Here is a 25,805-nt window from a genome sequence, read left to right on the forward strand (position 1 = left end):
AATGAGGAAAAAGAAATCGCGACACGCGGTGAAACGCGGACCGCCCGCGGTCCGCGTGTTTAAGGAAATAAAAAACGCAGTTTTCAATAATCCATCAAAAAGTGCGAACCAAACGGTATGGCGGGGGTGTTTACGCCGCCCGCACTTATAAGCTGCCCCAAACGGGGCTGAGTGTACATCTATCCAAATCATTGTTTATAATTAATTTTCTCTATCCATAGTTGTTCACCCTCATAAAATGACATATTGGGGCCTATCTTGTCATAGGCTTCTAAGTGTAAGACTTTCTAATTCTTGTCACCTTTTTTGTTTTTATGACTCGAATCCTGAAAGAAATCAACTCATAATTAGACGTTGAGACATGAGGATTAAATGTTTGGTTTCGAGTGATAATCTTTCAGCGCTTAGTTGATATGTTTGGCCTTGGTTGCTTGTCCTCAGATGCTCCAGCTTGGTTATCTGGTCTTAGTTGCTCGATCTTGATTACCTGGCCTCAATCGCTCAGCCTCCGTTACTTGTCTTCAGTTGTTCAATCTTCTCGACAATGACAGTTACGTATGATCGTTCGATTTATTAGTTTAAACAATTAGGGAAAACTTTTGTTGATGGATGGATTTTGGACGGTCTAATTCACGATGATCTATTGTTTTATCTACAATGACTCATACTATACTTTTTGTTGTTGCACAATAAGAATGTTTCTAAAAACACCCAAAACATGTAAAAATTATTTTGAATTTTTTTAAAACATCTATACTTATTTTAAAATTTTAAGAGTATAAAACATGTAAATAATTCTTTTAACAAACATGTTTTTTATAAATAAATAAGATATAAAAATGATTCCAAAGAAGCCCTTAACTTCATATTTTTTAGGTCAAAGGGGTAAAAGAGGTGTGTCATAATAGCCTTGAAAGAATGGGTACTCTTTAGGACAAAAATATGAGAACATTTATTGGGAAATGTAATTTCTTAGGTTGGAGCATTGTCAATCATAATTAAGAATAAGTGAAAGTTAATATTCAGAATTTAAAATTTGGCCTTACTTTAGAAGAAGAATGAAAAATGACACATAGTTTGACTTATTTTAGAAGAAGAATGAAAAATGACACATAATTTGACTTATTTTAGGGTTTTATGGACAGTTAAAAATGAATGGAATGAAATTGCAAATTTGTAAACTATGATTGGATACCTGTGTTCGTTACTCTTATTAAATATTTTTGATATATAGGGTCACCCTTTAAAAGACACACAGACACATAGAAAGAGAGAGAGAGAGAGAGATCAATGAGAGCCTTGAGAGGGAATCTATAAAAATATATTAAATTGTTATATATGATAAGTCGGAAAAGTTGGGTTTCTCGAAAGTTCCTTGAGTTATAAGATTTTAGAGGGAGAGAGGGAGTATATATATACTCGTACACGTTCATATATTTTGTTTTGTAATTGTAATGTATGCATTTTAGTATGCATATAAATTTTTTATGCATACATCATATTTCACGTTGATTAAGCTTTTTCTTAGACTCCAACTTCGGTTGATGCATATTGATTTTTATTTTTTGTCGGTCACCGCGTGCGGGCGCGTGTGCGTGTCTCTATGTGTGTGTGTGTGTGTCACCCCTCTTTATACACAAGAGAGAAAGATAATAAAATAATCAACATGGTGCATCTCATACTGTGCGATGCCCATCCTTGGTGATGAAAATAATGTGATATGAGTGACAGGTGTTGATGGTACAACACCCATTTCTAATGTCCGAGTGAGAAGATTGAGTCCCAAAGCGTCTTTAATAATTGAGTGACAGATGTCTTTTCATCTTACCGAGACACTTGATGCAATCATAAGCACACAAGATTCGACATTCGTTTGACATTCTAAATACGCCTGAGAAACTTTTAAAAGTAGTTTAATTGCTTGATTGAAGCTTGATTTGGTCTACATTAGACTAATTTTAGTGTCATTGAGTCCGTCTCATCAAACTGGTCAGTTTGACTGCAAGTTTGTTGAAATTAAAGTTCTTAATCACTCTTAATCGAAGTTTGAATATTTATTACTCAAAATATTATCATGATATCCCCGCAACACCTTGAGATTTGTGCTAGATGATGCGAATTTATTGAAGGCATATCAGGCTTGAATTGTCATCGGAGTCAAGCCGGGCCAACTCAAAATGAATCAAGTTTTAGTGGGGTGTGTGTGTGTGTATAAATACAAAATTTTATCTCACAAAACACAAAATTTAATGCAATGTATTTTGATCATTCAAATTTTAATCTTAGTAAAATCACATAATTAAGCAAGAAGCTTGATGCAATTAATGAGTTAAGAAATTTCAAATATAAAATTTTAATCTCCTGCATTTTGATTTTATCACAACTAAATATTTCAATTTGATGAAGTCAACACCATCAAAATTTATTAAATTTATTAAATCCACTCAAATTTAAAATTATAATCAAGCAATATTTATACTTTGAACTCTTTGCAACATCCAATCAAGGATCCTAGATTTTTATTTATTTATTAATTTTGAAAGGTGAGCCTTAAGGACATTAAAACTAGTGATTAGTGTGTGAATCAAACTCTCGCCACCCGAGTGGGAGACGAGCCCCCAACCACAAGATTGTGAGTTCATTCTTCAATCTTAGATTGAGGGTCTGTTTGAGACAACTTTCTGACTGTTTTACATTTCAAGAAACTTTTTTTTTTTACCTTTATAGAAATTTAAGTGATTGAAATTGTTTTTTTTTTTTTCAACACGGCCTCTTAAAGTGGAATGATTATAAGAATATTGCTCTCTGATTTTTGAAAAAAACAATATCTATTTATAATTTCCAATACAACATTAATAAATTATTTTCTCTACCATAATTTTACAGTCACCCTTTAAACAAAGTTGCAACCATCTCAAATATACCTCGAAACTAATCTAGATCAGTGGAATAACTCTAAGATAACAGTTTTGTATCATATTTTTAATAAAATATTTTGATATTTTGATTATAAAAATGCTTCCCAAGCTAAAGTCAGCAACATACAACAATAATAGAATGACTCCCATTGGCTTAACCCATTTTATAAAATCTAAACATAGATATATGCAAGATTATTTATTTATTTATGGACCATTTACATACACACCACACAATTCTCATATATTTACATTTATAACACCAAAATTTTAATATTTACATGCGTTAAACTCACAATTATTCAATGTCACATTAAGGGTCTGTTTGGCACAGCTGTGAATTATTTATAATCTGTTGATAAGCAGATTATTCTGATAATCTGATAATCTGTAGATTATCAGAATAATCTGGCTTGCTGTTTGGGCAAGCTTATTCAAACTAGCTTATTGGTGGTTAAATGACATTACTGCCCCTGTGTGATAAAACTGTTTGGGGCAACTTATTTAGAATAACTTATTCGTAGAAAAGAAACATATATTACAGAAACATACGATAATGACAAACAAGTTCTAAAAGATATCATACAGTTCTCACATCCTAACAGTACCAGTAGAACTAAAAAAAATACAAATACAAGTACAACAACAAGGAGAAATATTAAAATATTTAACTTCAGACTCTGGCTACGTCGGTCTTCAACTGCACAGTCAGCCTGAGAAAACATCGGATTCACATGACTGTTGGCATAACTACTGGCAGTGTAATATGTGGGACTATCAGCCCACCTGAAGAAACCGCAACGAGCTGAAACACCTCTGACACAACCATATAACTGCCTCCCAAAGCTATGCTCCTTACGTGACGTTAGCAACGGAGACGGTAGTCCACAATAACACAAAATCTCTCTGTCCGTACATGATATCCTGAAAGTCATGTTTGTTTAACTGCGAAAATAACAAAAGAATCAATGTCGGTTTAAGGTATTTTAAAAGTAACCAAAATTAAATACATATGAATATCAAAATATAACCTTATTAAAGTAAAACTTGGTATATCAACAGCCACAAATAGCATCTGTGATAGACTCACTTAAAACAATCATATCAGTCAAACATTCACCTTCCTGATCTCCAAATTCATTAGACTCTACATCATCCTCAGGTAATGAATTCCCACCCACAATTCCAGAAGTTTGCTCGAAGACATTCAGTTCATCACTGTCAGTCATACTAAAGTCTGTATCTGATTGTGAGGAATGTCTTCGGATGAAGTTATGTAGTGTCATTGTTGCAACCACAATATGCACCTGCTTTTGGAAAGGATATGACGGCATATCACGTAGGATGACTCATTTCTTCTTCCAAACCCCAACTGTTTCCATTCATGTCGTGGAACCAACAAACTGAACAAAAAAATTAAATAAAGTATACAATAAGGATTGTGTGATATGCATGTGAATTTTTCTAAAATTAAATAAAGTGAATCCACTAAGGCTCAGAATCAGAATACAAAACAAGCTTGGATCTTTATCAGTTTTTATACTGTTGCCATAGATGAGAAAATTCCATTTGGAAAAATCAACCATTAAATCCCACAAATTTGAAATTTCAAAAAGGCTGCTTCTGTTGAAATATGAAATTTCAATGTCAAATGTGCTGATAGAATGAAACTTCAACTGAATCATGACAAAAATTAAACATTGATTAAAAAATAAGCTGATATAGATATGATACAATATCAAAGGTTAGTGAAAAAATCAATCCACTTATCTAACACTTGTCCTAACATCACATTCTCATTACGTCTAGTTAATCAATTCATGCAAAAACCTAAAGAGTCACACCTTCAAACCACCTATAGAATCCTCATATATCTCAAATGAAGACTAAGAAAATGAATTTTATAAAAGAAAAAAACAAGATACCCTATAAGTTGATAAATGCATAGATACAGGTATCACCCCAAGCAAAAGGAGGTTTTATCAAGTAGGAAGAGAATCAGATTTAGGTGTTAACTGTAAAGATAACAAAATCAGATTTAGGTATTCATTTAAACCCTACAGACAACAAAATAAATAAATAAATAAAATAAAAACTATACATTTTAATAAAAAATATAATTCACATACATCAACAAATTTTAAGAAACATGTAGAGAAGCATGCACATAGAAATTCTTGAACAAAAGAATTAGGAAGTAAAACGCCTGATATCATGAGCATTTGCAAGCATCATGGAAAAACTGAAGGTGCATTTAAAAACATACCACCCATTTCCTCTGAATATAGATATCTAACACCTAAACTTTACCCTTTACATTTAACCATAAATAGCAATGAATTTCAGCACATTTATACCACAATTACCCCAAATCACAACAATGAAAGAAAATATTATTAAGCAACAAGCAACAAGCAACTAGGATTACAATCAACACTCAAACAAAAATGAAAATACAACAAAACATAAGTATCCGGCTATGGCCAAAGCTGGGTGGCTAGCAACTGTACACAAGAAGAAGAGTGACTTGGGCGGCTAGTGGATGAAGACAGATGAAAGAAGGGAGCCGGTTCTTTGGCAGCGAGAGATAAGGATGCAAATAGATGGTATGGGTGTCGGTGGCTAGATGTAGGGCTAAGAACAAAAAGGAGGAAGGATGGCAGAAGGGTGACAATTGGAAGAAGCAAGGGCAGGCGTAGGCTGTAGCTGGATTTCCATAAAAAATCTAGAAGAATCATGGGCGAGAGATGTCGTGAAGCATACCTGCGGTGCGGGTAAAGCACTGCGGTGCGCTGCGGTGCGGGTAAAGCACTCGATCGAAGATCTAGATATGCAAGCGAGGTTCGATCCGATCTGCAGAGGAACCGTAGAGAGGAGCGCCGATTCGATCTGCAGAGGACCTTCGATCCGATCTGCGGGCAGCAGTGAGAGCGTCGATCGACGATAGCGAAGCGAGCTGGGGAACGGGGACGGTCGTCGTTCGTGAGATCTAGGGCTTCCGGAGAGATCGAGGGCTGCGGGGTAATAATCCCATGCTGAACGCCGATCGCGGGAGGTAGGGAGCGTCGAAGAAGCGAACGAAAGATATAGGATTTTAACGCTGCGTTTACCGATCGCAGGACCGAACGCCCGAACAAACGCCAACACGGCGTCTCGAAAACGCCGGACGCAGAGAAGAAGTTAAAGCTGCGCCAAACGGCCCTAAAAAATATTGCTATCGCTTATTTCTAAAAATTTAAAGTATAAATTTATCACATTAAAGTGTTATAGATATAAATATATAAATTTAAATGTTATATATGAAAATATAAAAGAAATCGGTTAGTTTTAAAAAGGCATTTAGACACATTCCACACAATTCTCATGTATTTTAGTATTTGCAAAATAACTTCTATGACTATGAGCTGTTATATATGAAAACATAAGATTTATGTAAAATGCATGAAAATATTTATTTATCCATCTCATCCTTTATATTTCAATCCCCACTTGAATGGTCTCAACTGCTTCAACGCTGCCGCGAATCTCGAGACGGCCGTTTAGCGGCAGCGGTCGCGATCTCGGGTCGGGTCACCCAATCTTATCCGTATTGTAGGGGTAGTTTAGTAAATTCGCATCGTCCTGAATGCTGCCACCATAAAACCCCACTGTGCATATCGCGGGAGGAGAATTGCAGTAGAAGAAAAGCGTGTAAGGTCACTCATGGCTTCATCGATGTGCCAAGGAATCATAAGGAATAGCCGGCGAGCGGCGGCGTTGGGGAGATTTATGTCGACGGCGTCTTGGTGGGGTCACGTTGAGCCGGCTGCGAAGGATCCAATCCTCGGAGTAACGGAGGCTTTCCTCGCCGATGCGAGCCCTGATAAAGTTAATGTCGGAGTTGTGAGTAGTCGTCTTCTTTACTTCCCTGTCTCGCTACGGTTCTTCTGCTTCCTGCTGTTTTTTTGACAAGGGTGATTTGATTAGGGAGCTTATCGAGATAACAATGGAAAGCCGGTGGTTCTGGAATGTGTTCGGGAAGCAGAGAAGAGGATTGCGGGAAACCTAAATATGTGTGTGAAGTTTCAAGTTTATGTTATGTCTTTTGTTTCTTCATCTCTCGTTTCTCTTTTTCTGTGATAATTTTTAATTGGCATGTTTGTTGGAGAAAATAATTGTCTTCTTTTTATCTACTTGTGTGGCTGTGTTTGTTCATTGGTTCCGTGGAATCTGCTTTATTTGCTATTCTCTTTTCGCCACTTGGATTGGACCCAAGGACATATTGCTATCCCTATGTAAGCCAAGCCATAAGGCGATCAACGAAGACCCTTGGGTTAAAATCCAAAATTGCTGCTTTCATCCAAATGTCTGTTCCCTTTTTGATTTTGAAATTTTCTGGGAGAAGCATCAACCCTGGTATTCCAAAGGTGCTGTTTGATCCACCCCTGCAACTAACTGGGAAACCTTCAACTTCTCCTTTTTCTATGATTTGCTTATTTTTTAAAAATAATAATTAGTGAATATATTGTTTCAAGCAAAAAAAAATTCATTTTCTTGATCTCTTGCCTGTTTAGGAATTTTCAGTTTCTCATGTTATAAAATAACATAATCAATTTGGTTTGTTTTGCAAGAATTTCAAGGAAATACTTTTGTTAAGATGATGTTTAAGTAGAAAGTGATGATAGAAATCTGACTGTTTGCAAGAATTCTAAGGCAGTTATATGGGGATTCTGGTGGTCTAATAAGACTAAAGATGATGGCATAAATGAAATGGAAATATCACAAAAAAAGGGATATTCAAAAGCGATGTTGAAGATGTGATTTTAGTAATGTTTATAAGCATGACATTTTGAGCTAATTAGGTTAGAAGGTAGCCACTCATGATCTTAAATGTGCTTAAAATCTAAGTTGATTCGGACTTAGTGCAATTCTTCACTTTGATCCATAAAAATTGATCTGATATTAAGAAAGTGATTGAAAAAGTTTTGTATAAATTGTTATAAAAATGCTTACTTATAGTTTGTTCGCACTTGGTGTTATTTGCCACCAAATGCTAATTGTATCAGTTAATTTTAATGCTTCACTACGCATAGCCACTAAACAAGCAATGAAGGAATCTGTATTGATACAATACAATTAATTTTTTAATTACTTGTTATGTTAATTGACTGATGATTAGTGTGTTTAGTAAATTTTCATTAACCATAAATTATACCACAAGGATTGCAGGATGATTAGCAAGCTACACCAGCTTGGCCAATGGCCAATTATGGACTTTTATAGATGTTAATTATAGCTGACTATAGGCTACCCAAAGTAAATTAACCATTTAAACTCTAATTATCACAAGTTAGTCTCTGAATTTTAAGTAATCACAAAAAGCCTTTAATTAGATTTATTGAATAATTTTTACAACACTGTTTTTCTTCTTAAACCTCTTTCTATAATTGATTCTCTAAAGTTCCCATAATAACTTTAAGCTGGTGGAGGCTTAAACATGTAATTATGGAATGTTATTTATAATTTTCAGGATATAATTTATTTTCCAATTCGCCACCAATAAAAGCAGGATCTTTGATTACCAGGGAGTATCTTCCAATGGGAGGCAGCATCAAGATGATTGAAGAGTCATTGAAGTTAGCATATGGGGATGATTCCGAGTTAATAAAAGAAAAACGCATCGCAGCAGTTCAAGCACTATCAGGAACTGGGGCATGTCGGCTTTTTGCAGATTTTCAGAAACGTTTCTTGCCTGATTCACAAATTTATATACCCATACCTACCTGGGCAAAGTAAGTGCTATTGTGTCTCAACAATATAATATTTTGTTGCATTTACACAAATGGCAGGGAAATCGTTAATATCAAATAAAAAGTAGCACTATTATCACTTTTTGAAAGTGGAATATACATTTTCAGGCATAGGTTTACAGCAAAGTCTTGTGTATGTAGATATTAAAGTTTGGGTGTGAGATATGTAAATACGTAAGAATTGTGTCTTATGTATGTAAATTTTCCAAATATTTTTACCTGGTATATTTTCTAGTGCTCTGATCTACCTGATGTTTAAAAAAGAGCTGGGCTTACTAGAAGGTTCATTTTTTATGGTCATTAAGAAGACGTGAAAGCAACTATCATCTGAGGATATTATTGTAATATCTGATGTGATTATTTACAGTCATCATAACATTTGGAGGGATGCCCATGTTCCTCAGAGGACATTTCGCTACTACCATCCAGAAACAAAGGGACTTGATTTTGCGGCCATGCTGGATGATATTAAGGTAAATGAAACAATTTGTTGGATGTTGAATTAATAAATCTCATTTAGTTTATCGTGATGATTTCACATGTATTATTTGAACTTGATATATCTTGGAACTTTTTTTTTATTTGATTGCTTATTTTGCGTGTATTAATACACCTTTTCATGCATAAGTAAGGTGGTAGGTATCTTAAAATTGAAGTTTAGGTGTAAGATATGTAAATACTTGAGAATTGAGTGGTATGTATGCAAATTTTCCATTTTTGAAAATTTTATGAATCTAAGTTTCTAAGTTTGTTGCTCTCAGAATGCACCCAACGGTTCGTTCTTTTTGCTTCATGCATGTGCGCATAATCCTACTGGGGTTGATCCATCTGAAGATCAATGGAGAGAGATATCACATCTGTTCAAGGTAAGTGATTTTTTATCTTGTGTTAGTTTTCATTGCCGTTCATTTTATTATTATATTTCTTATTTCCCTTCATTGTTTACCTTGTCATCAATTTCTGGTTTATAGATTAAGAATCATTTCCCATTCTTTGACATGGCATACCAAGGCTTTGCTAGTGGTGACCCCGAGAGAGATGCCAAAGCGATTCGGATTTTCCTCGAGGACGGGCATATGATTGGTTGCGCCCAGTCTTTTGCGAAAAATATGGGACTCTATGGGCAGAGAGTTGGATGCCTCAGGTACGCGTGGTTCTAAAATTTAATGTTTAACTTGCAAGTTAACTCTTGGGATTATGAAGGTTCATGTTGAATAGTTTTATTTTTTGGTTGCTTGGTCGAAGAATTTGTATGATTTCATGGTTACCCTGCATTCTAAGTTTATAATGTTGGATTGTACGTTTTTAGCTTATCATGAGCTGTGAGAGTTTCAATTTCTTATATCATACATAGATCAGTTCTTGAGTTTGCTGATGCAATTACTTATACATAAGCATGCTTATCAGTATCAGTTATCAGTATCAGTTAGAGCTCATAATCTTTTCTCTATATTTTTAGAGAGAAAAGTTTGAAAATAGTCCACTAAGTCTTTGCAGGGGTCACTTTAGTACCAGAGTCTATAAAAATGCCAATTTATTCTTAGACTCTTCTAATATGAGATGAAATCGTCTTCACAAATGATTATTTCAGACCTAATTTAATGAGTGTGGGGATTAATTTGACACATTTATAAACTGTGTGACTAAAATTATCCCATGTAAATAATTGTGGACTATTTTAGCACTTTTAAATCACCTGCTGAGTTCTTGTTCTGTGTTTTCACTGATCTTCTTTTTTTTTTTTTTGTGCTTATTAACTGTGCTTATTAACAGCATTCTTTTTGTGAAGACGATATACAAGCAGTTGCAGTTAAGAGTCAATTGCAGCAGCTTGCTAGGCCTATGTATAGCAATCCACCAATTCATGGCGCACTTGTTGTTTCCATCATCCTTAGTGATGCCGAGCTAAAAAGCTTATGGCTTAAGGAAGTTAAGGTAATCATTGTATATTCAATGTTCTTTTATTCCAACTTTTATCAATCCTTAAGTTAGTGAGGAGTATACATGCATAATGTCAAGATTAACCACTGGCATACTTATGTTTTCAATGAGCTGCATGTTTTCGTTCTTTCAGGCTATGGCTGATCGTATCATCGGAATGCGAAGTGCGCTGCGTGAAAACATTGAAAATTTGGGATCCAACTTGTCATGGGAGCATATAACTAATCAGGTGAGATAGAAATTTCAACAAACTATTGAATTTGAGACAGATTCTGAATGTTTTAAAGGATTACATATGAGATACTATTCTCATTCGATAAATCGACGTAAAAATTTAGTATACTACCAAAAAGTTGGATGAGATTGATGATTTTGATTGATAATCGGATCTAACTTACAGCCCTATGTGCGATAGTGTTGTTGCTAATGAAATCACTTTATCATGGCCATCTCAATGTGATTAATTTGATTAAAATACCTCTTGAATTTTTATATTTTGCTAGAAAGTTCATCGGATTAAACATGAAACTTGACACGATCATGAATTGAAATCTCCCGAATTTAACACGATATGCAAAAGGTAAAGAGGAAGGATGCTGGAGGATCTTCCCTGTATTGCTTTCGATGTGGAGCTGCAAGCAAAGAAAACCAGAGAAGGAACATAGAGAAGCAGGAAGGTAAAGTTGAACTTGCAAATATTTCCAGCTTAGTGTTAGTTTTAGGTTCAAATATTTATAATACTAAAAGAAGTGTCTTGAAGATAGGTAAGATAAGACAAAAGGTAATGATGTGCTTATAACCGAAAAACGGTTGAGATATTTTGTTGTCCTTTCCTGAATGGAGAGCTATCTTTATGATCCCCCCTCAAGTTGATGCTCGGTTCTGTCGAAGTGTCAACTTGTCTCGAAGTAAGATGAAGCACGGTGTTGGAAGTGACTTGGTGATGATGTCTGCAATTGGATTGGAGGTTGAAATATATTGGATGTCAATCTCCTTGGACATGAGTTTCCCTTAAACAAAGTGGTAGTGGATTTCGATATGTTTGGTGCGAGCATGAAACACTGGGTTGTGTGCAATGGTTTGAGCAGATGTATTGTCTCAGTGTATAACCCTGGGAGGTGGTTTGGAGAAATAACCCAAAAATAAAGACCGCGGGTTATTTCTGGGTTATTTCATGATTATTGAAAATAACCCAGAAATAACCTAAAAATAACTCAGGAATAACTTTTTGGGTTATTTCTGAGTTATTTCGGGATTATTGAAAAATAACTCAAAAATAAACTGAAAATAACTCAGGAATAACCTGCACCGCACGTAGAGGTACGTCAGGTGTCCGGACAGAAAATGCGCGTCATGAGATGAGGTTGTTGCCTATGAATGAGCAGTGACCTGTAGTAGAGTGTCGGTCATGTGAGTCGTCTGTCCAGCTGGAGTCAGAATATGTCTGAAGAGTGAGGGAGCCTGGTGCGATAGACTGGCCCAAGTCAAGGGGGCCTTAGGAGGAGCCTCTTGAGTTGGTGGAAATGAAGGCCTAGGGGCTGTTGGAGTTGTTGAGATAAGATGTTGACAGCGTAGGTGATGTAGGGATGCATAATTGTTAGGTATTAGAGAGATCCAATAAGCTGTGGGTAAAGGAATGGGTTGGGGTAGGGCTGATTGAGTTCGGTGGGATGGTGTTTGGAGGGGGATAGGAGGATTTGGTGTAGGTTTGCAATCAGTTAGGCTGGATTTGGTGAGGATCTCCAATGTCGATAACAAATTTATGGCATTGTTTGATGAAGCCAAAACGGCCTTTGAATTTTGCCTGCTCAAAGTTGAAACGAGCATCTCGACGATAAAAATTCATCGAACTCAACGTCATTTAATTCTGATATCGATAAGATACATCCTTATTATTACCTAAGGAAGAGTCTATAATGAAAGAAATTAACGCATGCCTTCTAATCGGGGATGTTCAAATATTTTGATCAAAATAACCAAAATATCACTGAAAAAACTAATATTTAACATTATTGACATGAAACATTCCTAAACTGATAAAACTTTGAGATGTAAACTCTAGAACTCCGCTCAACAATCGAGGTCGACAATCAACACAAGTAATTATATCATTTCAAGCTCTCTTCACTTTGTTTGCTATTGCCCGGCTTCCGCCGTATAACATCATCATCCGTCATCACCCAACTATTGTTGTCCAGCTCCGACGTCTATCAATGCTCAATCTTCACCTCCTAACCTTTAAAAACTTAGAAAGCTCACTCCAAATGGTTTGACAAGGTTGATGATTATAATAAATTTGCAAATCTACCCTGTTTGCCTCTGGCTGTGGTCTATATTTAACGGTTTATTTAGCAGTTCTCAACATATATATCCTAAAGTTATAATCTGAAATGTCTTTACAGATTGGAATGTTCTGCTACAGTGGATTGACTCCAGAACAAGTAGATCGCCTGACTAATGATTTTCATATTTACATGACCAGAAACGGTCGAATCAGGTATATATATATATACATATGTTTGTATTTTCTCATAATTTAATCAAATCAAATACTCAACTTCTAGCTTCCCATTTCTCAGAAATAATTGGGTGAAATTTTTATGCAGCATGGCAGGAGTTACCACAGGCAATTTGGGTTACTTGGCTGCTGCTATTCATGAGGTCACCAAAGCTTCATCAAGCTAAAGAGTCTATTTATGAAGATTGAAAAATAAATTTTAATTTTAGCTGGGAAAAAAAAAGGAAAAAACAATTGCCCTTCTAATTTTTTCTCGATGATTTGTGAGGCATAATAATTTTTTTCCCAATATCATTTGAGTTTGTGCAAATTCGTTTTAAATGGTTTGATTATGAATAAATTGAAATTTAATTATTTGTTGAAATTTGATTATGAATAAATATTACAAATTATATATTTTACATTTAGAATATCAATTTAATTTTATGAATTTTCGATTTATTTTAATCAATTTTTAATTTATTCTACATGAAATTAAGAAATAGGAAAATTTATATACATACAATTTAATTTCTATGTGTTTACATAACTAATGCCTAAACTTCAACTTTTACATAAATATATTTTTACTTATGAATGAAAGGGTGTATTACAACCTTTTATATGCTAAAATGGTGGATTGCTATGAAAGATTCAGGGGATATAAATGTAAAAGGTAGTTTAGGAGTCGGCTATTTAAATACATAGGAATTGGGGGGTGGATATATAAATGCCTCTAAAATTTAATAAGAAATTTTAATATTTTGTTTGTTTGGTTAAAAAAATTTAAAAGTCAACAAAAATTGAAATTAGAATAATAAGCTTTTCAAAAAAAAAAAAAAAAAAAAACTGAAAGGATTTTTGAAATTTAATAAGAAATTTTAATATTTTGTTTGTTTGGTTAAAAAAATTTAAAAGTCAACAAAAATTGAATAAAATAAAAAGCTTTAAAAAAAAAAAAAAAAAAAACTGAAATGTATTTTTGAAACCAAGGAGAATTAGGGTTGTTCGGGAACAGTTCGTGTTTTGTTCGTCAATGAGTTTGTGTTCGATTCGTTCGGTAAGTAAACGAGACGAACATGAACAATTTTTTTCGTTCGGTTAGTTAAACGAACCAAATTTTAATAGTGATGCGTTCGTTCGTGTTCGAATTGTTGTTGTTCAAAATATAAAATAATTTAAAATAATTATATATACAAAATTTATGACATTTTAAAAAATTAAAATTTATAAATTATAATATATAATGAAATAGTAATAATAATATATTAATATACTATATTAGTAATATAATAATATAGATATTATATATTATATAATATAAGTTATATAATTAATATAAAATATTGTTTACGTATATTAATATTAGGAATGTCAAACTGGCACGTCGTTCGTGAACAGCTCGTGTTCGGCTCGTTCGTTTAGAAAAAAAAACAAACAAGGAGAAACATTATAATTTTAAATATAATTTCAAACATGAGCTTATTTCAGACAAACTAAATTTCAAACGAACCAAACACGAACACAAGTCATGTTCGTTCGTGTTCGGTTCGTTTACACCCCTAAGCAAAATCAATCAAACTTGTCTGGTTCGTTTAGATATCTTAAATTTGACCAAATGATACACATAATTTAAAAATAAAGTTGATAATTTAAAAAAAAAAATCTGAAATAGACTTTTATTGCTAGAAATTGTTAAGTCACGTGCGTTTGTTAATTAAAAATTAATTTTGTCATGATATTATAAAAAAAAAGTTAGATTTTCTTTTAAAATTATTGAATTTATTTTGAAGGGTGTTATTAAATAAAATTTAGTTGATTATTTATATATAATCTCTATTTAAAAATAAGTTTAATACTTTTAAATCCTAATTGTTCTTTGTTCTTCCCATAAAATATTAATCAAAATTATTCTGATTATGTTTTAAAAGAAAGTCAATACGGCTAATACGTTGAAAACTGCAAGTCTTGGTGATATTTATTTCCATTTATTCACATATTAAACATCTAAATTTTGATATTTACATTAAAATCACTTTATCTTTAAATGAAATTAGTGATGATGATATTTTTGATAAGATATGAAAGATTTAAGTGTTATAAATGTAAAATTCAAAATTTAGGTGTTAGATATGTAAATTCATGAGAAATGTGTGGTATATTTGTAAAAGCAGCAATAATTTAACAACATATTTAAAATTTTTAAAATATTTTATCCTTAGTTAGATATGAGCACCGGTGGGTTATCAACGCTTAGCTGTCTTCTAAACTACTCATTTATTTATTATTAATATAATTTTTTACTAATTTAGATTGGACGGTCCATGTTGATCCTCCTTGATCATATATAATTTTTTTACTAATTTAGGTGTCTTGATGATCTAATAATTTAACACTGTTAAACTCATTAGTTTTTTATCATCAAGATGCTTGATTTAACTATAAATATGTCAAATTTAGAATTAATTTAACTATTTTATGTATGATTCAAAATATCCAAATGTGTTGTAATGACTTGATCAAAATTTGATTAGACTCGAACTGAACCAATTTTAGTATCACCGGGTTCATCATGGTGAGATGATCAGTTTGACAATAAATTCATTGAAATCAAAATCCATATGATCTTAAATTTAAATTATAATTATTATTAATAAAAATGCATTAAAATTCATACTAGATGACAAAAATTTAACTTTTTAAAAATTAAATATAACTTTCCTTGCAAAGTTAAAGTGATATATACACAAAAAAAAGAAATGAAATTTAGATGCTAGATATGTAATGCATAAAAATTGAGTGGCATGCATGTAAATCTTCCTATTGTTAATTGCATGCTTAATGTTTAATGAAGACTAAAAAATGCTCCTTTCGTTGACAGTGGCTAGTTTTCATCCTATATAATTACACCCACTATCCTATCATGATGTTGCCATTCATTCCTCATTTGTCAAACTACTAACAAAAAAATATTAATCCATGTGATGTTAATTAAATCATTTTTATATTTCGTGATATAAAATAGAGTAATAATAGATATTATATTTAAAATATATTAAATAAAATAACCAAATTACAGCCTCAAAATGGGTAAAATTAAAAGAATTAAAAAAAAAAAACAGATCTTCAAATCATTAGCACATCAGTAATATACAAACATTTACAGCCCACATTCAGAACTAAACTCACACAAAATCTCTCTCAGTTTCCATCTAACACTGAAAGTTTCCTATCTGGGCCCTGAGAGCTCAATCGGTTCCATAACAAACGAAGAAGCTTCATCCACATCGCCATGAAATCTGGAGAAAGTATTAGACATCTCAGGCCCAACCTCATGACTTTCTTCTTCTGCTTCTTCTTCAGCTGGTCTGGCTGCTTCAAGAGCCTTCACCACTTCGCTCATCTTTGGCCGCAAGCTCGGACTCGATTGGGTGCACCTCAGAACCACCTCGACGGCGTTCTCTAGTTCGGCCGTGTTGAATGAGCCGCCGAGTTGCCGGTCAACCATGACGCATAGCCTTTTCTGTTCATACAGCTCTCTCACCTGTAACAAGTTTTGATTAAATTTGTAGGGTTCAACCATAAATGGTGTATGCTTACATGAGCTTTAAGGTGTCATATATAAATACATGGTAATTAAGTGGTCTGTATGTAAATCATCCTAAATCAAAATATAATAAAGAAGAATATCATCAATAATGAGAAGAAAAAAATGCAAATGTAATAATACATCCATAATACGTTAGAAGTATTGTCATAAACACAAATTCCCAAACACATGTAAACAATTACTATGATGTAGAAAACAAGAGAAATTTACATACATACACGTAATTATTACGGGTTTACATATCTAACACCTAAAGTTTAACATTTACATTTATAATACATTGGTGCTATAAACCTATGCATAAAAAGATGAATTTGAATATTAAAATTAAGAAAAAAATGATATTTTTGATGTGATGTTGAAAGATTCGAGTGATCTGCACTTAAATATTAAAGTTTAGAAGTTACATGTGTAAATAACTAAGAATTGTCTGGTAAGCATGTAAATGCCCCCAAGAAACACTTAAGATGCAGCAGAATCATCATCTTTATCGTAAGTCAAAACTGGAAATCAATGAAAATTTTAGCAAAAAAGAACATAAAAAGAAACAAAATAATCAGCAGTTGATATTCATCAAGATAATATTTACCCAATCAAGTATAACTCCTTTCTGGGCGCCGCCATTTCCCGAAAATAGTGTTCTTTGTCCAGTAATCATTTCTAACAATAGAACTCCAAATCCAAAGACGTCGGTCTTCTCCGAAGATTGACCGGTTGAGAGATACTCCGGAGCTATGTGTCCTACAGTACCTCTCACTGCTGTGGTGACATGAGAATCCCTCCTATCTAACAGCTTCGCCAGCCCGAAATCTCCCACAACGGCTTCATAGTTTTCGTCGATTAGAATATTGGCAGCTTTAACATCCCTGTGAATGATTCGAGGTTTGCATTGCTCGTGCAAGTATAGAAGTCCGCGTGCAGCTCCGAGTGCAATTCGCATTCGTTTGTTCCAGTCGAGGGATGGCCCCCCATGATTGTGATCTGTTAATAAATGTTTACAAATTGTAGGGAATGCACAAATTAGAAGTTTTATCAATCAAGTGTATAATGAATCAAATCAAACATATGAATCATAAAATTTCAACCAATGTATCATATTTTTCTCCTTTTTTATTTTCTATAGTTAAATAATCTTGTTCTTGACATCTGCACATGTTTTAAAGGGACAAATCAAAATCTTAAATTCAAAATAGAAGCAATTATGCAACAATTTTATCTTCAAAACTTAATTTTGCACATAATTTAAGATAACAAATCAGAACCTTAAATTACAAAACTACACAATTTAACTCCAAATTGAACCAAATAAAAGGAAAATAGTCGAAGGGTCAAACCTCGTAACCGATCAGCAACGCTCCCATTTGGCATGTAAGGATAAATAAGTAGCCTATCATTCGAGGTCATACAGAAACCATACAGAAATAAGAGATTCCTGTGCAGCGCTAACCCAATCATCTCAACTTCTGTTTGGAACTGCACTTCCCCAGTAAAATTTGGATCTTTCAATCTTTTTATAGCAACAGCCGTTCCATTTCTGAGAATTCCTTTATAAACCACCCCGAATCCGCCCTGCCCGAGTATGTTCCTCGAACTAAAATTATCAGTAGCAACTAGCAGCTCCCGGAATGAGAATCTCTTCAGCTGTCCCATTCCAAATTCATGGAAATGATCTGAGGAAAACGAATCATCAACGTCCAAATTCGTCTCACAAAATAAGTTATCAACGCCCAAATTCATCTCACAAAAATGAGTTTATACATCAAGCAAAACATATGAAACATACCCATTATAAAAACATACCATCAGAAGCAAAAGGTAACCGCCATCGGCAACGATGTAGCCAACAGAAAAGCAAAAGCACGGAGAGCGTCAAAAAACCGCTGACACTCAAAGAAACTACAACAGCTAACTGATGATTACTCGATTTGCCTGAACCGATGGCCTCTATAAATAGTGTATATATGGTTAGGCAGACAAATTGCATTTATACACGGGCATTTACATACATGGCACACAGTTTTCAAATATGAAAGTTTAAGTGTGAGATATGTAATAAATACATAAGAATTGTGTTGCTACATATGTAAATTTCTATTGTAAATACGGATCAACGGAAAGTTATATACCATTGACTACTACAGAGGCATTTGCGCATCCACGCACTGCAGATGAATTGCATAGAAAATAGTTTCCTGCAACACTGGAGTGTAATAATATCAAATTGTCAATAGTAGAATAAATAGTTGGAAAATTTACATATAGCATTCAATTCATACGTATTTACATATCCAACATTTGAACTTCAATTTTTACATAGATAACACCTTGCCCATGCATGAAAAGGTCTATTTCACTTTATAAAACATAAAAAGGTGGTTATTGTGATGTGATATGAAAGATATGGGTTGCATGTAAAAAAGCAAGGTTTAGATGTTAGATGTGTCAATACACTGGAATTGGGTGGTATGTATGTAAATAAGAGCATGGAAAAAAAATAAAACAGTACAGTATTTCAAGATAAAAGAAAACATAATTTTTTACAGTCAAACCACATTATCAGTTTAACAGACCTGTAATCTTTTGCAGAAATCATTGGGATTGGGCCACTTAAATTGTTGAAAGACAAATCTCTGTTACAGATTGTTTCCATGAGTTGTCTATAAGCATGCAAAATACTTGATGAAAATGAAGAATCAACATAGAGCATACAAGAATGTAAGGCCAGCAAGTCGTGCAACAGCTTCAGGTACAGGGCCAGAAAAATTATTCCTATCAAGTCTCCTGTACATGAAAAATAAACAGCATTCCAGCACATGTAAATCAATCGAGTCAAGAGTGAATTTGAGTACGAGTTTCTTACAGGTATCCTAGGTGAGTCAAAAGTCCGAGGGATTCCGGAATCTCATCAACAAATTGATTACCAGAGAGGTCTAGAGTTTTGAGCTGTGAGAGCTTGCCAACCTCAGAAGGAAGAGGACCTGTTAATTTGTTGTTCTGCAAAAGCCTGGGATAAATAAACAAAAGGAACAAGGATTCTTACCAAAAGCTTGCTTTGACTGCAGAATTTGGAGTTACACATCCAAAATTTTATAAATTCGAACATAATTCCTAGTTCCTAGTTAAACATTACATGAAAACTGATGACAATCTAATAAACCGCAAAATCGTAGAATTTCTCATCCAGTGACATTCTGTTTGGTGATATATCCCGCAAATTAGAACTCAAAGAGAAAAGAAAAAAAAAATTGTAGTTTTTTTTCCAATAATTTCAGTGGAACATTGCATAAAGAAACTCAAAGATAATATCCAATTCAGCAGTAAGCAAGATTTAAATCTTACTGTGTTGATAATATATACAAATCTTAACTCTCGAAACAAAGCCAAATAAATTGTTAAAATTTAACATAACAGTTTCCATGCCACAAAGCTTTCAAGTTTCAATCCTCTTAATATTTACTAAAATCACAATTTACAGATTTTAATGAATGCAATTTGAGTTAAATCCTACTTACAGACAGATCCACTTAAAAATGGATAGCAAAGCTAAACCAACAGTAAGAAAATCTTAACACAATTCAATTATAAACATGAGAAGAGCCTCAAAAACCTCATCTTTGTTAAACTCACATAGTCTGAAGATGGCTTAGGTTCCCCACACTCGCCGAAAGCATACCCGATAAGCCATTATTAGCCATTTCCCTGCCATAACACATAAACAACAGATGAAATCCGAAAGAAAAAAATCAAACTTGACTCAAAATTACAGCCCATGCTGATCCAATCTGATTAGAGCAAGCTTCGGATGAAAAACTTACAGAGAGATAACGAGGCCATTGGGCGAGCATCCCACCATAGTCCATGTACATGGATCCACAGAGTTGATATCCCATCCGCGCATCACCCCCACCTCATCCCTCATCATGCTCTTCATCGACATCAACGCTACCACTGCAATCGGGAAACCAAAACCCTACCTAAAGCTGAAATAAACGCAGTATTTAGGGCTAAAGAAGAATGGTACCTTCGTTGTTGACGCCCTTGGGGGAGAGAGGGGGATCGGCCGAATGGACGAGAAACACCAACATTAAGAGAATCTCCGCCGGGAGAAGAAGAAGCGGCGGCAGCCATTGCGCACTCAGAGGCTCCATCGAAGAGGTTTCTGCTTCGGGAAAGAAAGCTCAAAGCTTGATGTGGGCGACGAATGCACCATTATCATCTTTAAATAAAAAACTGTGTTTGCAGCTGGTTTCTTTGAAATCTCTCTCAAGCGCAGGTTCTGAGAGCTACGAGGGCTTAAAATAACAAGCAAGTTGTCGGGAACAGAGTGAAGGAGGCGAAATTAATGAAGTCTCCTCGGCAGTTGTGGAGAGTGGAAGAGGGGAGAGAGAGAGTTGAGAATGGAGAGCATTGGAGAGTGATGGCAGCCATGTGGCGCCCAAAGCTCTCATCGGCGAGGCCTGGTAGAACCACATTGTAGTTTGAAAGCTTTGCTACTTTTGGGGTTCTGGATCAAGCCCTTAATTGAAGGGGAAATTTTTCGATTTCTGTTTGATTGAAGCGATCGAAAATGAAAAAAACGAGCTGATTTATAAGTGGATTTGAGATGAGTGAGATTTTTCTTTGGAAAGATTGTTTTGTTCCTCAAAATTTTCAAACAAATATCTTTTTGAGGCATTTACATACCATACCGACCAAGTCTTATGTTTTTACATATCGAAAGTCTAAATTTTAATATTTACATTTATATAATCCAAATTTTTATTATCACATAAAAATATCACTATTTTATTTTTAATAAATTTAAATACACATTTTTAAATGTGGCATGTAATTAAAAATTGAAGTTTAAGTAATAGATATGTATGCAAATCTTCCTATCTTTTTATGTGAAGAACAACTAGTTAGCTATTCAGGTATTTAAAAACCTGTCTCATTAATGTAAACAATCAAGTTAATGACATAATTATTTAATGTGATGCTGATTAAATATTAATAAATAAATAAATAAACAAATAATATCATATTACATCATAGATATTATATATATATATATATATATATAATTGATCGAGGCTATTATATGTGCTCTCAGTCACCCTCATGTGCCTAGCTATTCGAGGACCATATATATGCTAACATAACATTTTATTATATCCACACATACATATATTTATATATAATATTTTTGTATAATGGAATTGATAATCTCAAACAAATCTCTATTATTCAGCATAAATCTTGAGGCAAGACACAGATCTCAAGATTTTTTTTTTGAGCAAGGACTCTTCAAATCGTTATAAAAATTTATCCAGGGCTTTGATTTGATTAAACTTATGGTCAAACTAACCGGCTTGATGAGACAGACCGAATGATATAAAAATTAGTCTAATTCAAGTCAAATCAAGCTCAAATCAAATCGTTAAACCACTCTTTGAAGATTTTCAAACACATTTGGAAGATCAAATGTATGTCGAATATGACGAGTTCATAGTCGAATTGGGCATCTCGACAAGACGAATCCAACAACTCAAGATTACTCAATTATGACATCATTAAGACACTCAAACGTTCATCAAACACCGTCTGATCAAATGAAGCTCCCGGGACCGTTCGATCAAAATAGTTCATATTTTTGCATTGATTACACCCAGAACAATATAAATAAAGCCCAACCCCTCTTATGATGATACAGAAGGGGGAGAGACTTTTAATTTAATTTTTAATTATGATCCACGATTAAAAATTTTGAATGCAATGCAATGCAAATAATATAAAATTTTGTGAGGTAATTGAAAAAGGGGATGATTAAAAATAGTTCGGGCAATCCATCATGGCCACACTCAAATGGAGAGGCAACTTGGCAACCTAAAAATGATGAAATAAGATAATAAAAAATTACTACAAATGACTCATTGACGATCAAAAGAATTAGGGTTTAAAAAAAAAAACTCGTTGTTTGCGAACAGTTCGAGTTGGACTCGTTAAGTAAGTGATTCAAACACAGACGGATTTTTCAAGCTTGAATTATAAACGACTTGACAACAAACAACTCTTTGTTCGATCGTGTTATGCTCGTTTTAGCTTGAAATAAAAAAATTATATAAATTATTTATATTAATATAGTTTATATATTTATATTTAAGTTTAAATCATAATAGCTAGTGTGGTCATGTGGTTCTGCATCATATATTGCATAGAATTGGTGAAAGTTTGAATCCAACTCCCGATAACTATATTTTTCTAATTAATTTAAATGAGTCAATTTCAAGCCAATAAGAATGTATAAATTGAGCTAAACACGAACACACAACTCACGAACAGTTTTAAACAAAAGCCAATTTCAAACCACTTGAACTCGAGCCAAGGCCAAGATCGCTCACTCAAGCTAGACTCATTTACAGCCCTACAAGTAATAGTCAAATCTCTGAGATCCTTTTTGTTGTAACGACACTTCATTGTTTTCAATTCAAATTACATCCTTAGAAAATATAAAATCATACTTTATTTATAGATTTGACAAAAGAAATTTTGGCTACATCTAAATTCAAGGGAAATTTATATACACATCACTTCATTTTTATGTATTTACATTTCTAATGTCTAAAATTTCATATTTATATTTATAATAAATGTCATAAATTTTTATGTGAAAAAAAAAAGTGTATTTAATTTTTAAAAACAAATAAATGTGATATATTTATTACTCGCTTCATGACTCCTTAGCCTTGATATATGTGCTGAGTAAATTAGAGTATTTAATGGAACAAAGGGTTTTATTTATTACATGGATTCCAGAAGTACTAAAGTTTGATTAATATATGCTAAAAGTTCAACATCCAATGTGAAATGTAATACAGATGTAAAATTTAAATTTTAAGCATGACATATATTATTGTATATGGGAATATTCATGGCAAGAAAAAATAATAATTTAATATTTTAGAATTATATAAAATTTCAAACACACATAAATAAAAAAGAATATCCAGAGAAAATAACAAAAAAAAAACTTTTAAATATAAAACCCAAAAAGAGAAAAATCATTTGGCTAACTAGCTCGATTTAAGAGATCCACTAAAAGTTCACAGATACATAAGTTCAGTCTTGTCCTGAATTATTGGAGTTGGATTTACAAAGTTGATAATTATAGATGTACGCAAATAATTTAGCAATAATAGTTGTAATTGGGCCATAACAAATATACTTTTTTTGGCGATAATAATGTAGTGGGTCGTAGAAGTCATAATAATAAGTTGCACAAGTAATGAGATGCCATAGACAATAGAGGGGAGCCACAATGAAAGAACATTGATTTTGGACTCATTAAGGGTCTGTTTGCGGCAGCTGCTGATAAGTTGATTAAAAATAATCTGCTGATAAGCTAGATGCAGTAGCTATTATAAATTTTTATTTTTTTTTGGAAAAGCCAGACGATAGCCAGAAAGCTGTCACCGCACCTAGACAGGTGCAGTGTGAAAACGTTGTTTTCAGCGTTTTGAAAACGCATAAGCCGTCAAAACTCAGTTTACCCAAACAGACAATGTGTGTTTTCAAAACGCTACCGCACCAAATAAGCTGCCCCGAACGAACCCTAAGACATGGATGAGAGCACTTCTGCCATTATCAAGCTTGCCTCAAAAAAAAATTATTTTGATTATAATGAAAATCAAAATTCAAGTCTTCCGAATTTAATTAATCTTAGTTTATATAATAATAGATTTAATTAATTGCTAAATTTGAATGATTAAACTAATTAGAGTTTGCTGAAGTATCAACATCAAAATCACCCTCAACTACTTAGCAAAGAAGCGTTATAGACTATATTGTTTCATTGATAATAATCTATTACTTGCCTTTGCTGACCAATTAGCGGATTGCCAATTAAAGAATAATTATGGCACTAATATTTTATTTAATAAATTTTGTATTTTGTTTAAATATTTGTTGTATTCTTAAAGTATTCTATGTATCAAAATTATAATATTCTCTTGTAAGAATATTAATTAGTTTATTATAATATTATCGCCATCACACCGAAAAAAGAGTCTCGGATGAATGCAATGAGCTATTTGTCTCAGACGGAAAAAAATATTTTCTAGAACAGATGTTTCAGAATCGGTTATGTCATTTTGGATCCTGCATCGCTTAATTTGAATCATTGTCGAGCCGTGTGATCGCCTCATGTAATAATTTCTCCTAAGATGTACCCTTCATTGGGTAATTGCCCAAGCACAACTAACAAGCATGATAATTGGAGTGTCCAAATTGCAATCTTATTTTCATAATTTTCGGTCCACGCCTTCGTTTGGTAAAACGGTAAAGTTTCGTTCGATTAGAATGAATGTTGATGTCTAAATTTTTTATTTATTTGGTGAACCACGGGAGATGATTGTCTCCCAAAGTTCTTTTGTAAGAACGATAAATTTTCATCATTTCAAATGGTAGCTGGCCTACTTTAGTTCGACAAATGTAACTTTTAAATCAGATAGACTGAATGATAATACGATAATACCACTTTAAACCAAACCTAAATACCATTCTCAATTTTGTTAAAACCATGTGAGTATTTATTCTCTCATACACAAAACACGTTAGCAGGTATAAGAAAATATGTATGTTAAAAAAACTATTTTCTTAATAATATTTACGACATTTATTTTGAGGGTGTATATATATATTAACATAGAACGAGTTTGGACATTCAAAGGGAGCTGCCACTTCCCAGCTAATTGAATATAATGTTTCTATAAATGTGTAATTCAAGTAAATAATTAAACAGGTGATGAGATAACTAATAAACATCTTTATTTTTAAATGATCCAAATACAAAGAAGAGTTATAAATACATTTCCGGACATTTTGTCCCACACAACTTCAATAAAAAAGAATTTCGTAATAAATAAATAATAACTTAAAAGCGACATATTAAGACATCAGCAATCAGGAGTTAACCTTTCTGCAATTCAAACGTATCTCTCCGCTGCTTCCCGTAAGCGGAGTAATGGCCCCCATCTTCACCATACCCGCCGCAAAATCGCGGAAGAAGAGCG

General features: G+C 33.4%; 3 protein-coding genes across 3 annotated transcripts in view; 1 reads left to right on the forward strand and 2 right to left on the reverse strand.

The window, feature by feature from the left end:
- The first annotated feature begins 6,588 nt into the window (after positions 1–6,588).
- On the forward strand, positions 6,589–13,452 carry LOC110029779 (aspartate aminotransferase, mitochondrial). The gene is made up of 10 exons (XM_020732211.1): positions 6,589–6,800; positions 6,885–6,970; positions 8,483–8,689; positions 9,075–9,180; positions 9,469–9,573; positions 9,679–9,851; positions 10,483–10,642; positions 10,782–10,877; positions 13,051–13,145; positions 13,255–13,452. The coding sequence occupies exons 1-10, from the start codon at positions 6,621–6,623 to the stop codon at positions 13,331–13,333; spliced, it is 1,287 nt and encodes a 428-aa protein (XP_020587870.1). The 5' UTR covers positions 6,589–6,620; the 3' UTR covers positions 13,334–13,452.
- A 2,795-nt stretch (positions 13,453–16,247) lies between these two features.
- LOC110029697 (probable LRR receptor-like serine/threonine-protein kinase At5g45780) lies at positions 16,248–21,364 on the reverse strand. The gene is made up of 11 exons (XM_020732110.1): positions 20,777–21,364; positions 20,571–20,703; positions 20,383–20,454; positions 19,616–19,759; positions 19,465–19,536; positions 19,326–19,385; positions 18,882–18,955; positions 18,556–18,699; positions 18,090–18,425; positions 17,345–17,736; positions 16,248–16,689 (listed from the first exon to the last, which is right to left on the reverse strand). The coding sequence occupies exons 1-11, from the start codon at positions 20,901–20,903 to the stop codon at positions 16,375–16,377; spliced, it is 1,869 nt and encodes a 622-aa protein (XP_020587769.1). The 5' UTR covers positions 20,904–21,364; the 3' UTR covers positions 16,248–16,374.
- A 4,326-nt stretch (positions 21,365–25,690) lies between these two features.
- The window catches only part of LOC110029673 (peroxidase 52-like), a 12,300-nt gene continuing 12,185 nt past the window's right edge, over positions 25,691–25,805 (reverse strand). The window contains 2 exon segments of the mRNA XM_020732080.1: positions 25,691–25,801; positions 25,803–25,805. The exon segment at positions 25,803–25,805 is cut by the window's right edge and continues 572 nt beyond it. Of these exon segments, the coding sequence (XP_020587739.1) occupies positions 25,696–25,801; positions 25,803–25,805 (109 nt within the window). The 3' untranslated portion in view covers positions 25,691–25,695.

Source organism: Phalaenopsis equestris, unplaced genomic scaffold (assembly GCF_001263595.1).
Source record: "Phalaenopsis equestris unplaced genomic scaffold, ASM126359v1 Scaffold000600, whole genome shotgun sequence".
NCBI classification, from domain to species: Eukaryota; Viridiplantae; Streptophyta; class Magnoliopsida; order Asparagales; family Orchidaceae; genus Phalaenopsis; species Phalaenopsis equestris.

Bases quoted from the DNA above. Each gene is read 5' to 3' on its own strand.
- LOC110029779 (XM_020732211.1), top strand. From the start codon at position 6,621: ATGGCTTCATCGATGTGCCAAGGAATCATAAGGAATAGCCGGCGAGCG. The intron at 6,801-6,884 runs GTGAGTAGTCGT...TGATTTGATTAG, and splicing joins ATAAAGTTAATGTCGGAGTT to GGAGCTTATCGAGATAACAA. The intron at 9,574-9,678 runs GTAAGTGATTTT...TCTGGTTTATAG, and splicing joins AGATATCACATCTGTTCAAG to ATTAAGAATCATTTCCCATT.
- LOC110029697 (XM_020732110.1), bottom strand. From the start codon at position 20,903: ATGGAGCCTCTGAGTGCGCAATGGCTGCCGCCGCTTCTTCTTCTCCCG. The intron at 19,760-20,382 runs GTGAGTTTAACA...TATTTATCCCAG, and splicing joins CTAAGCCATCTTCAGACTAT to GCTTTTGCAGAACAACAAAT. The intron at 19,537-19,615 runs GTAAGAAACTCG...TTTCATGTACAG, and splicing joins TTGACTCACCTAGGATACCT to GAGACTTGATAGGAATAATT.